Source organism: Vicugna pacos, chromosome 3, assembly GCF_048564905.1.
Source record: "Vicugna pacos chromosome 3, VicPac4, whole genome shotgun sequence".
Taxonomy (NCBI): Eukaryota; Metazoa; Chordata; class Mammalia; order Artiodactyla; family Camelidae; genus Vicugna; species Vicugna pacos.
Window position 1 is genome coordinate 117,263,797 of NC_132989.1, and position 13,991 is coordinate 117,277,787.

Below are 13,991 nucleotides of genomic sequence, written 5' to 3' on the forward strand. Positions count from 1 at the left end.
CCTCTTTACTGCCAGGCGAGTGCCCAGAGCCCGGGCCTTCTGCGTTGGCTGACTCAGGTGCCTCTACAAAAAACGTCCTTTCAGTCACAGCGTAGCCATTTACCACTATTTCTGCATTTTCAAAAGGAGACATGCACCTGATGTCTCTGCATTTTGTTTCCATGGAGATGAAGTCAGATGGGGAATGCAGGGGTGAAGCCAAGGCGGGCTGTGGGACCTCTGGCCTGCAGGCTGCGCTTCTCAGGCTGCAGGTGCACTGGGCGCACGGACACACACAGATGGACAGATGAAACATGTGCCCGGTGCCTGCAGGGTGGGCCAGTGACGCCCAGACCCCAGACTACCAAAACTGAACCGGCCAGGCTCTACTACACACTCCCTTGTCCCCAGGGCTCCTTAGCGACCTCAGGCATCAAAGAAGAGTGTGCACACCTCCTCCCAGGTGTGCACCATCCCAGGTGCAGGCCCTCAGGCATCAACGCAGGCCCTGACCAGGCGGGGACTTACTTGCCTGCCGATCTGAGGCTGCTGGGGCCCGCTCCAGGCTCTGGATCTCAGACAGAGTCATAGCATTTTCCAAAAGACAAGCTCTCCCCTGGGACTGAGCCTGGGGACACTGGGCACCATGCTTTATCCCACACTCAGATGGTCAGGGACCTAGCAGTTCAGCAGTGCACCAAGGGCGGATGAATTTTGGAGGTCAAATCTGTTTGTAGGTGGCAGGGATGCTCAAGGTTTTAATTAAAAATTAATGCTAACTACTATATGTAAAACAGATAAAAAAACAAATTTCTCCTGCAAGCACAGGGAACTATATTCAACGTCTTGTAGTAACCGATACTGAGAAAGAATATGAAAATGAATATAAGTATGTATACGTATGGCTGGGGCACTGAGCGGCACCCCAGAAACTGACACACTGTAACTGACTACACTTCAATAAAATAAACTAATGTTCCACATAAACAGTAGTAGATACAAGGTGAATGTAAATGTTTCTCCCTTTGTTTCCAAACATCTGGATATCGTGAGAAAATAAAAATACTGACAGCCATGGACCCAAAGGTATCCAGGTTCTATTTTCACACTAGGTTTTCGGTAATTATGTTTTCATAAGAGTTTCCTGTGGAGGGGGTCTCCTCGGCCACCTAGCTGAGTGTTCGCGGGGACTCAGGTATCGCTTCTCTGACTGAGGGCGCATCTGTAAAGCCATTTCTCGACGGTGCTTACCCCCTCTCAACTCTTTGTCAGAAAGAAAAATCACATGGTCCACGGGAATGTCCACAGCCGGCCAAACTCCCGAAATGGTCCATATTAATAGATAAGAGAGAAGAAGTGTATAAAATCCAAAGAAGAAAGGAAGAAAGTCAGAGAGAAGAATCCTTTAACTGGGGAGAGCCCAGAGCTGGACCCCGGCCACGGAAGGTGCAGTTTAGTGAATGATGTCCTCAGATTCATTTTACGGAAGCCAGCTCTGGCCAGCTCTTTGGAAATCACTGAAAAAAATCTTCATATTTTCCCAGTATCTGGAAGAGTGGTATTCAGTTTTAAAGACTGGGATTATATCAAAGAATCTACGTTTTCAGTAATTCTAAAGATGGCATGAATCCCAACTGTTGCCAAAAGCTTTCTTCTTTTGTAAAGGAAATGAAACCAATCATTTAAGCAAGACTACACAGAAACCTGGAAAATATTCCACAGACAGAGCATGTGTTTTCACGAGATGCATACATCATCTCTGCCGCAAGTGCTAAATGTATCACGGACATGTAACGCCTGCACGTGGAAGGACCCTGGAAGCGGAGGAGGGAAGGTAACTCCAGGAAAGCAGAGTGGGTGTGAACTCCTGGGAACAGCTCAGGGTCTAAGTGATTCCTGGCCGTGCTTCAGCGACAGCTCTGCCTGGCATGGTCATGCCGTGCACATGGCACCCTAAAGCACACCAGAGCTTGGAGGGTGGTGATGATGGTCATTTACGGATGTCTGTGACATCCTTGTGTGTCTGTTCTGCTTAGCAAGAAACTGGCCCGACTATCCCATTTCCCTGACAGCACTGACCTGTCCAAAAGGACAGCAGCACATGCCGCTCACCTTGCTGTAGGTATTAGCATCTTTAAGGTTCCAGGTTTGGTTACCAGAAAATCAGGCAGCAGGACTTGAAACCCACATGTGCACACACGTCCACCGCGGGAGGGGAGGGGAGGGGAGGGGAGCCTGCCGGGACCACGTGGCCACCGTGGGCATGTGAGAGGGGCTGGACCTGGGACAGGACTTGAACTCAATGCCCCTGATGAGGGGAGGTCTGCAGGAAGCAGGGAGACTCTGGGACTAGGGAAGGGTTCCTGGTTCTTGGGAAGAGTGGACGAGATGGCTTCTCCACCTCACCCTGGACCATGGGGGGCACTTGAAGAAATGGACAAGAGTGGACAGCACACAGTCCAGGCTCCCCAGGGAAGCGTCCCCTCTACAGGGGATGAACTTGTTTTCTCTCTCCTCTGCTTTCTTGAGAGGCAGGGGGACTAAAGCAGGGGGTGTATTTTGTAATTTATCAGGGTCTTCATAAAAGGCATAGAAGTGTTTTTATGAACTTGGCTCAAAGGCGACCCGAGGCAGGGAGGAAAAAGCCAGAATCATTTCAGTTGCTCTCTGGGACCTAGAAGGACAAGCTCAAGCCTTTAGGTAAAGTTTTGCAAAATAAAATGTGCTCTTACTCTAAGATTCAGAACACATAAGGATGCTCGGAAGGTGGGGATAGGGGGTGGATCTAATGTGAAGCGGTTCCTGTGAAAAAGGTAAGCTGACTTTTAGCCAATCAGATGAGTGGTATGACGTGTGGATATTCGAGCGCTGTCTCAGACCTCCCCCTCTGACTATGACAGATGCTCAAATGCAGCTAACCCGTCACTCTCTGCACCATGTTCCTGGGGTCCCCTCTGAATTCTCATGGACCTCTGCACACCACAGTTTACAATCTCGCGTGTTACAGATGTGTATGTTATAACTCCATCCTCCAGACCACACGGTTTTGAGGACAGGGCCAGCCTGTAAGTTTTTTCTCTATAGACTCAGAACTCAGCACCGTGCCTGGAATTGCTGGGTGGAAGGTCTCAAGGCCTTGGTTGGGATGCACGGAGGCACCACGTTCCAATTGGCCGTGATGCTAATTAGCCACTCAGCAACAGTGACCCTGGTGTTCCATCATCCAATTCAGAGACAGAGAGAACTAAGCAAAGGTCTCTACATTTTCCCCACGTGGTTTTGAACAGTCTGAGGTTCAGACTGGCACCAATACACATTTGCTGACTGAACAGTGACTGGATGAATGACTGAGTGTGTTCATGTCAACAAAACAATGGCAAGGTTGCTAATTCATATTTCTCCCATGTTCTAAACCTAACCGATAAACTAACTGAAGTTTAAGCCCTAGAAATACCTGTCGGTGGTGAAGAGAACAAGCCTGGAAAGCGTAAGGGAGCTCGACTCACAGGCCAGCGTCACGATTTGCCTGAGGAGCTCTCACTGTGAATCAGAACATTTTCTTTTGGAAGAAGATGAACGTCCCCAGACACTGGATGCTGCGTATTGGAGAGATTAAACAAAGCTATAAGCCAAGTCTTAATAAGTCTTTTCACTTGGAAGTAAGTCAGAGGTTTGGAATTAGTTACTATTCAAAATACACAGAACCAGATGGATCACAGGCTGATTTTTTTTTAAACTGCAGCATCTGTAACTTTGAGAAATGGCTGATGCCTTTCCATGGTCACTGCCACGTCTAGAAGTCTCTGTCTTAGAGTCGGACACGATCGGCTGAGGTGTTTCCTAACCCCCACTCCAATACTCTGGGCTGAGTGTCCCACCTTGTGGGTCCTCACCCTGTCCCCAGTGCCCCTGTCAGGGCACAGCTGAGCAGGACTCCCAAAATAAACCGCTGTGGTTGGATCATAAAAGTGGGTGGAAAGGGAAAAGGAGCAGAGGCAGCTGCCAGAAAAGAGGATGCGAGGCACCGTATGCCCTGGGTCCGTCAGTAGAGTGATGGGCCCACGAGAACAGACAAGGACACGGGGGCCTTCCTTGGCTGATGCCCGGAGCTGTTTCCGCTAAAGCTGGGGGAACTCCCAGGTGTCTTCTGCCCGTTCATTAATCCCCTGACTGGTTCCTTTAAAGACCTCCTTGTGGACATTAAAGTCACAAGAAGAGAGTTAAGTAAAAGACGTTCTGAAAGCTCAGATTCCAGGTTATTGGGAGATCTCTGCAAGCAGAAATCTTTGAAATACAAACATGCAGATAAAATGAGGGGGACCTGAACCTGACCGGGGCCTCTGGCCTGTGCAGGGTCCTCCTACTTGCAAGCTGTTCTGAGGGCTCCCCAGGGCCGTGGATGTGACGAGACACAGCGGGCGCTCAAGTAACTCCAGTGACGTGGTGCTTATTCCCTTCTTGCTTGTGCAGAAAATAAGAAAATCCCGAGGGCGCGCGAGAGGAGAGAGAAGGGAGAGTGAGGCTGTGCTTCCATCCTTTTAGGAGACAAGGAGGGTCCACCTCAGTGCAAGCCCACGGGGTTTCCAAAGGGCCCTTTCTGGCGCTCCCACGGGGCCTGTGAGCGACAGTCCGACTAGGTGCTGAGTCCTGGGAGCTGAGGGCACCTGGGTTTCCACTGGAGGATCGTTCAGAAGAGCCCCATCCTACACACGGTGATGACGTCCCGCGTGCCTTCCGGGTGTTGACTGAGGAACCCTGATCTCCCAGGAATGTTCCATCCACACTGAAGACCAGCAGCCCCCCGTGGACCCCGCCAAGCCACCCTTCAGGCAAACGATGAGGGAATGGGCTGTGGGTTGCTTTCCTCTAGAAACAATGTGAGAGTCATTCTTTCGGGGCAGTTAGGCGATGTGCAAGCACGCTGATCATCCATGCGGCGTTTTCAGGATCCTGAGACAAGCGACTTGGTCACGGCACAGGAAACCGAGTCTCCCTCTGTGTAACTCGCTCTCAAGGGAAAGCACGAGGGAAACGGTCCTGACAGAGCACGCTCCCGACCAGCCATCCTTGCAGGGCTGCCACGAGACTCAGCACACGCGTTTCAGCAAATGGAAGGCTACCAGCGAGAGTTCTCAAAGTCATGTCCCTACATAAATACACGGCTTTACAATTGGACTATTATTCTAATCAAATGCTTTTAGACACTCTAAACGGACAGGTAAAATCAAGCATAGCCAGTGTGGACCACAGAGTCGTGGGACGTGGCTCTAAGAGCAGAAGAGGAAAGGACAGAAGTGAGCAGGAATGGAGGCTGATTTTCCCACGTCGCACCCAGAGATGCCCATGGATGTGGTTCTGCTCTCCTTTTTCTCCTGCGTGGGCTCATGGCCGGGGCAGGTCACCCACGTGTTTCTCTAGGTCATTAGAGCCCTTTGCTTGCACCCTGCTGGACAGAAGGGAATTCTGTCCTTTCCTGAGAAAGCATTTAATGTCAGAATTTACATATGATTTAAATATTTCATTCTTAGTTCACAGTGGGAAGAGTTAACATATGTCAGGTTTGCAGTGTCAGCTTTTCAGACTCTTTTTTTGGTTACTCTTTCTGTTTTCCTTTAGTTTCTCCATCTCATTTGGAGCAACTGTAAATGCATGAGTTCACTTACTTTTTCCTTATTCATTCTTTACAGTCTTTGTGCGATTCTCATTCATGTGCCATTATCTTTTACTTGAATATCTAGTGCTGTCTAAATTAATTTCTTAATTACTAAAACCCAGAATGCACAAAGCTGAATCCATTTGTCCATGTGGAAACTTGTCTGGTTTTTATGTCACATGGAACTCAGTAATTTGTTTCTAAATGTGCAAATATTTCCTCCCCGCTCTCCACCAGATACTACACACTGGCTGTGGCTGGAAGTCCCCCTAGTGAGCCGGCTTTATCAGTTTAGACATGGGCTTAAAATTGCTGTGGTATCACCACGACAAAGCCATCTGCTGTCAGTTGAAATTCTTCTTTGTGACGTATCGTTTCTTGTCATTTTCACCACAACTTTCCTAAAATTCTTACACTTTCTGAGTGAATTTAGGTATATAACTTTACAGCAGATTCCTTTCCAATACTTTTGAAGAAGGCCGTTTGATAAAAACCTCACCCTGGACCACTGTAGTTTCCAAGCAAGTGTCTGCTTCTCACCAACATGAGCTATATAATCACTTGTGTGACTGTGATCTGAGTAATCTCAGATAGCAAAGTTACCCTTAAAAGAGCTTCTGTTAGATGAAAAGCAGAAGCCAGTTCACTGAGCCGCCTCCTCGAGGCCACACGCTGACGTAGCTGGATGGGAGAGAGTGGCTCAGGCTTTCGGTGATGCTCGGCACCACTGCTCTCCACTGGGCTCCCCCTGGGGCGCAAGGAGGACCGGTGCGGACCGCCCCGTGCCCACCACCAGGACGGCGGCGAGAAGCGACCTACCCCCTCCGCAGGAGACGGAGCACTCGGAGCGGACGGTGGCCCACGTGTAGCTGGGCTGGACGCCGAGCTTCCTCTCACCCGCCCGCCGCGGCACCGAGTACTCCCAGGCGATGCCCGGGTTCCTTCCCTGAAGCAGAAGCTGCAAACCAAGAAAGGGAAAAGGAAAACAAGTTAAAGTGGGACCGATAAACAGGAGCTAATTTGTTTTAAATGACTTGAAGCATCAGCGATATCAACAAAAAGGTGAAGATGAAGATAAAATAAATGCTGCCCGTCCTCCGAAGTTCACATTCACCTTGTAAGCAGGAACAGACACCCCGCTAGCATAAACAAGAGACGTTCGGCTCCTCTGCCTCACACCTAGGGCCTCCCCCGTAGCCTCTATAGCCTGACAAGGGTATCGATTTCTTCCCTCCGTGTTTCCTTCCTGCCAATCCTCTCCGTCTGAGAAAATCAGAAAGTGGTACCTAAAACCTCCTTCACGCTTCCTAGCCAGGTCGCAACAGCCCGGAACAGCAAGTGGATGCCATCCAAGCAGGATCGAAGCTGAGTCTGAGGACTTCCTCCTGCGACCGGATACAGAGGTCGTCTGCCTCCTGACGTGCACTGTGTGGCTCCAGGAGAAAAGATGATTTCTCAGGCTGGGCACACCTGGGACCACACTAGCACGTGGAATTGTACTGGTCTCCACCCCTCCTGTCTGGAAACCCGATCGCATGGACCAGTGACCTTTTCCCTCCTGCAGGTGTCAGATCCCCTGCTCCCAGTGGGAAGCTTTTTGGAAACCTCACCATTAGCCTGTTGATAGGAACCCCACCTCTGAGCCTTGGAGCCTCCCTGGTCCTGAATGTGACGTTCCGGTGTATAAAAGGCCCTGGGCCTTCCCTGAGTCCAGCACCACAGCTCTCTCTCCCCCGGAAGACACGGCTCACGTCTAGCTGGGGAAGATGCTGCGGGACAGGCAGGAGCCCCGGACACGTGGCCGCACGGCACGGCCACTGAGCAGCTGCCACCTGACACTCTGAATCCCCGTTAACTCTTCTTCCGCCAGGAAAGTCCCAATAAGCTGCGATCACTTTCGACCCTGACGCATCTCTCTCTCTCCAGGAGCATCAAGCTGAATGCCCCCATGGTGGGAGAGAAATGACCCGGCAAGGATTCAGGGTGAACGGGGTTATAAAGGGGCGGGGGCAGCTCGAGGCTGAGGGGAGGTGGAGGCGGGAGGTGTGATGAGACGGCTCCCAGGAAGACACAGGGACTGCAGGACGGGGCTGCAGGAAGGGGAGCGGGTGGAGGGCGTCTGGGCGGCTCGCACCCGCACACTTAGGTGAGGGCTGAGGGGCAGCTTCTGAACCAAGTCGTTTCTTTAAATGTGCACAGAAATATGCAAAAGTGGAGAATTTGCACGTCCGCCGCCTGTTGCAGCCATCTGCCCAGTCCCATGGAGACAAATTACTTTGTTAGAAGACGCCCGTCTGGATCTTGTGAGCCTCTGCAGCTCCAGCGAGAACACAGAAGGGCTGCCTAGGAGGGGAGTGTGTGACCCCTCGCCCGGCACCGGGCCCGTGTAATGCGTTCTCATCTCCCATTTCCACAGGACTTAGCGGAATGCTGATCCCACCCAAGCAGGCGCAGCCAGGGAGCCAACAGTGACTGCTTCTCACAGCCACAGAGCTTACAGGAGAGAAGCGGACTTTTGCCCAAATCCACAGATAAAGATGCAAAAATGGGAACTGCATGATGCGCATAAACATGAATTCCATCACGCATCTGATGTTTTCAGAGATGATTAAAACAAGTCCATTGGCCCATTCACTCTATGGAGTGATTAGTCTTGCTTCTGAGATGCCGTCTAATTGCAAACAATTGTCTGTGTATGTAAACTTGTGCTAATAGCCTTGAACCCACAAAACTCCCTAAGACCCGAAATCCAAGCCCTGAAAGCAAGAGGCTGGGGTCTACCTCCACGACCAGCGTCTCGTTGGTTGGCCCCGCGGAAGTCAAGCTCTCGGGCTCCTTGTAGGAGCGTCTGTAGTCGAAGGTAGTTCCTGAAAACTTGTAGCGGCCGGGCCAGTCCACTGTCCAGTGTCCGTTCAGGTAGTACTTTTTGAGTGCATTCCGCACAGAAATGTAGGAGGTAGATGCATTCATTTCGTAGATGCGGATGCTCCGGGCTCCAGAAGGAATGGTGACCATTGGATAATACTCTGGAGTAAAGAAAAAGGAGGGGGCGTGTGGTACTTCGTTCAAAAATGCCGATCCCTGGGTACCTCTGGTTCTCCATCACTAAACCTCAAGATGCAGAATTTGGAACCTGGAGAAGATCTCTTTTGGCAATCAGTTGCACGGGTCCCATAAATAACTTCTTTTTCCTTTTTTAAGTTAAAAGTCCTTTAAAAATAATTTTTCCTGATTGTAAGTGTCAACATGCTCATGGTAGAAAAATCAGAATAAAAAAAGAAAACCTAAAAACACGAAACATGGTAAATCAACTATACTTCAATTTAAAAAAAAGCAAAAATAAAAAATAAACAAAGCTATCCATAATACCACCATATTGTGGGGCACTTTTATCCAGGCTCTTTCTCTATGCATTTTTGTTACCACCCAGCTTGGTGTTTTTTTTGTTTTGTTTTGTTTTGAAAACAAAAAGCAAGCCTGAGCTCAGATTAAATTCTGACTTTATCCTTAAAATCTCTCCTGGTCAGAAGTCCGTCCACAGTGCCCCGCGTCCGCGAGCATGCCAAACATGGTGGCATGATTTCACCTCATCACCACTTAAAAAAAAATTAATTCATTTTTCAATTGGAGCAGAGCTGTTGTTACTTCCACTGTTTCTAAGAACCATTTTAATTCCAATAACCTGGCAACCACTGCCCATCACGACAGAAGGTCTGGGAGGCGAGGCAGGGCAGGAGTCTGCGTGGGGCTCTCAGGACTCCGCCTGCCCGCGCTTTCACTCCGTGTCCCGCTGGCCCGTCAAGCGGTTCGTTCCAACCCACCGGGCCCCACAGGCCGCCGGGCGGACTCACGGTTGGAGCGGGGCTGCTTGGCGTACAGGCCCTTGTGCGTCGTGCAATCCGAGTTATTTCCCTGGCACACACCGCAGGCGTCTTCCACGGCGTCAGATCCCAGGACGTCGTCACAGCCCACTCTCTGCGGGACCCGCCAGGCCATGTGCCAGTCATGAAAGAAGGGACAAGAGGAGGGAAGTCACACACCTGTTCCCTGGACCCTTGGAAGTTTCACCGACACGAGAGAGTGAACGAATATTCACGGACACCCGGTGTGCACTGGGAGGCTGCCTCCCACACCTGGATCTGGAGGACGAGAGCCGGGGCCGGCAGAACCTGTCCTCTTCCCACGGCTACACAACCGTCCTACCTCGAGCCCCGAATGAAATCTATCAGGCTGCCGTGTTGGAGGCTCAGGTACGTTTCAGGCTGGCTTAAGGCACTGAGCACAAGTGACAAGCACTGTGGCGTCACGAGGGCCCGCGGGAGCACACCTCGGGCTTTTGACTCGCCTTGTGCAGAGGCGAAGAGGAGTACAGGCCCCGGACGATTATTCTCGGCAGTAACTACGTCACGGGCACGTTTGGTTCCTGTCTTCCAGTTTTAGCAGCTCTTTGTAAATTCCATGATGCTTGCTAGTTGCACATTTCCTAACAAAGAATATTGTCTAGATATGCAAAAATCCCATTCGGACGGGAAGTAACTCTAGTCCACCCTCCCTTGTTTGAAATCCAAGGGCAGATACACTTTAGAATGCAGAGCTTTTCCGATTTTAGGAAGGTAATTAACATCTTATGCTTATAATGTGAGAGTCCCAGCAGAGCCTGGGGCAGCAATGAGGTTTTTAAAATGCACACATTTCCACACTGAGCGCGAAAAACGTCACTCACGGTCCCACATCAGTTCAAGGTAGTTTTGCCACCAAATAAATTTAGGTTATATTTTGCCTCCAAATAAACTTTCCACTTCACAGCTTTTTGGGTTTCAGAATTACAAATAAGGGGCTGCGACACTATATTATTAAGAATTCCTAAAAAGAATGCCATATTTAACAAATCAACGAATAGACACCAAGGGTAGAGCTTTGAGTATTTTAAAACTGAAAGAGATCTTAACAGAATCATTTAATCTAATCTTCATGCACTCAAACGATTACACTGAGGGTCTTAGAGGGTGATTCAACTTGACCGTGGTCAGGGTCCTACACCTTCGAGAAATTTAGGCCTGGGACCAAGGTCTTTGGACTCCACTGAAGATGGATATTGAGGAACTTCTTCATTGGAAAGCCTGTGATTTACCTGCAGTGGATCTGATCACTGCATGTGACACCCTCCCTTTGTCTGCAATAAAATCCATCCCTTCTGCACGTGGCGACCCACTCAGAGCTGTGTGTTCACTGAGCCGCCAACCCTTCCCAGCCTGTGTCCTAAGTCCCTCTCCAACAGAGGGAGGCCGCCCAGCTTCCTGAGACCCCCGCATAGTGGCCTCTGGCTCTCAGCTGTCCCTGTTTGATTTACTTGTTCCACCACCCGGCTACTGCAATCTGACCCCACTACTGCAATCTGACCCTGCTACTTCGCTGGTCTGGTCCCCAGGGACACGAGGATAAAAAAACCCCAATCCCTTGTCCTGGCTGCAAACGGCCCTTTGAGAGGGTCTCCCCCTCCACTGGGCTCCCTCGGCATCCCCCAGCTCCTGCCTCCTGCCTGCCTCCCAGTGACGATGGAGTCGGGTCCTACCAGCCCGTGATTTCCTGCAGCACCGTGTCCCCTCCCTGCTCCGCCCATACCCCTCTTCCAGCTCACCCTCTCGATCGAGCTCCCTTCCCTGAGGGGCCCTGCAAATCTCCCAGGTCCACATCTGAGAGAGGACCAGCTCCTCCTTTCTGCCTGTGCTCTGTTCACACCTCCGCTGCCACAAACCCCTGTGCGTCTCCAGCTCGCTTTCACCCCTGCTGGACAGTGACTTGGAGGGAAAGGGTACGTTTTAAATGTCTGGTCTCTCTCGCCCCTTACAGGGTGCCTGGCCCAAAGCAGACTGTCGGGAGATGTTTGTTGAACGAATGAATGATCGTTATTACCTCACATATCCCATCTATACAAATATTACGGCTATCCTCCGAGCATGGAGTCCCATCTTTGACTTTATTTGACAAAGAAAAGAAGAAATCAAATCCTTCTGCGATACAGTAGAGTTTGCATAAGTCCTGATCTTAAAAAGAAATACACACACAAACACAAATGAGAAAGATACTTAAGCGCTGATCATTTTTGCTCTAAATTTTAGATAGACTATTTTTTTCTTTTTTGCCCATAAAATAACTCCCACACAATAACACATTGCAGACATTTTTTCAAATTGCCTCAGTAGGCTTGGAGTTTCTCCTTTAATTTTCTGTTTTGTTTTTTTTTTTTTTTAAAGCTTCACTGTTAAATTTCACTCTGCTCTGTCCTTGATTGGTCCTTGTCCTGCATACAGTGGTTGCACACAGTAGGCATCCAGTAAGCACCTGTCGACTTGAACTGCAATGTACTATCCTGACAGATCACTAGTACCATTAACTGCTCTCTTGTAGAAATGCAGAAAGTCACTATCATTTTGTAGCAATATACAAAACTGTTACAAATAAGCTGTAATAAAACCATTAAAATCATCACGAAATTACTAAACACATTTCCTAAACTGCACACTATTTTTAAACTGATAAAGGGAGTAACTTTTGGATGAAATCTCCAGAGAGCACTGTGTTTTTATCCATACAATGGATTGTCAAAAAGTACTGATACGCAGAGAATTCAGGCCTCCTTACATAGTTGAGGCTGGAGATCAAGTTCCCTTCCTCTCGGGAATCCATTTCAAGGATGTATCATTTACATGACTATTCTGAACTTTTGTAGAAACTTTGTTTTCCCGTTTGTTCTCTTCTTGGTAAAGAAGGGAACAGTTGATAATAAAAATTTACCTGCCTTAGGAGTCTTCACTGGCCCAAAACTCATGTACAGATATTTTCTTGATTGTGCGGAATAAGAGACCCAATTGAATAATGCTCAGAACCAAATTTAACACGTGCTTCTGTGATCAGTGCATTTCTTTACTGAAGACAAGCAAAGTCAAGGCTATCACACGTATTTTTGACCCCAATTTCAAAGTTTTTTCCTACTTTTTTCTCCCGCCTACTCGTTTCTCACTGGCTTAATTTTTACTGAGTTCAGGAGTAACAACACAACAAGAAAGGGTTTGCATAAAACTGCGTAAATTTTCCTTCCAGACTTTACTAATTTGATAAATCTCTCACCATGAAAACATTCTATGTACTGTGATGGTGAAAGTAAATGTCAGATAAGTTGGCCCAACTTACGTATTTCTCAAGTGGTTCTTGGACAGTGTTCTCAACCTCAAACAAGGAGGTGATTAAATGTTCTCTGAATTTATCCTCAAATTATCCTACTCAAGGTACTGAGTTCAAGCTATTATAATCATAAGAATAATACATATTTCCCTCTAGCTGTATAGTAAAATCTTACATATGGTACAAATGAACATCTGCATTTATAATTTATAGATAGACTTTCCAAATATAGCATACTGTTTGATTTTCCAAAAGATCCAAACATTTTTCTTTCGTTCTTTGGCCATTTTAAGTGTTCAGTGGGTGACATGCTTATAGCCATATCACCATCAACTTCGGTGATTTGTAATTAAAAAAAGAATTGATTCTTTATCAACAAAGCATCTACACTGAGTGTCTTATCACTGCTTTGAAGATTTAATGGTGTTCTGCACACATGGTCTCACTCTCTTTCTCCCGAGCTCACAACTTGTCAAGTTTAGGTAAGAGGCCAGTGGCCACAGGGCCGGCAGAATCAGACTAACAACGCGAGAGGAACCAGTGACATTGCCCTCACATGGCAATATTCAGTCTTTCTGGATCCCACACTATCGACCAGGTGGTTCTTTAAAGAGTCAGGACAGTAGAGTCCATTTTTATTTATAGTGGTTATCATTTGCAAATCTCAAACTCCTTATGTTGGACACCAGAAACTGACACACTGTAACTGACTATACTTCAGTTAAAAAAAAGAAAAAGACAGCAAAGCCCAAGGAAGCGGGGCCTGAGATCTACCTTCCACGTGGGTGTAGGGCTCCCACTTGTAGTGCCGTCCTCGGAACCGTTTGCCGTTGTACGCGGCGCACTGCAGGGCGCGGAAGTCGACGCTGCCATGGGGACATTTCTGACTGTTGCAAAGCTTCAGAGCTCGAGCGGAGCCCGCACAGAACTTCCCTCCATTTGATGGTCTGGAACGTATGTGTCGCAGTTAGAAACCTGATGTTTTAAGAGCTACTCGCGCCTCCTTTATTGGAAGATGGAACAGATGCTGTTAAACCACTTACAGACACCAAGTTAAGAAAAGCGCATCTTTGCGAAGGCACTGTCACCTTCTTACACATTAATGATACGCATTGTGTTTCCCTTTTCTATGGAGTGTATCATTTGCAACCTTAGTAGAACAGGTCTGAACCTGGCG

At 48.5% G+C, this 13,991-nt stretch overlaps 1 protein-coding gene across 1 annotated transcript in view; it reads right to left on the minus strand.

Annotated features, from left to right (window-relative positions):
• The window catches only part of ADAMTS16 (ADAM metallopeptidase with thrombospondin type 1 motif 16), a 153,569-nt gene that overhangs the window by 55,523 nt on the left and 84,055 nt on the right, over positions 1-13,991 (minus strand). Inside the window, exons 13-17 of the mRNA XM_072958938.1 lie at positions 13,589-13,761; positions 11,546-11,676; positions 9,484-9,607; positions 8,414-8,658; positions 6,452-6,590 (exon numbers count right to left, since the gene is read on the minus strand). Of these exons, the coding sequence (XP_072815039.1) occupies positions 6,452-6,590; positions 8,414-8,658; positions 9,484-9,607; positions 11,546-11,676; positions 13,589-13,761 (812 nt within the window). The remainder of the gene's footprint in view (positions 1-6,451; positions 6,591-8,413; positions 8,659-9,483; positions 9,608-11,545; positions 11,677-13,588; positions 13,762-13,991) is intronic.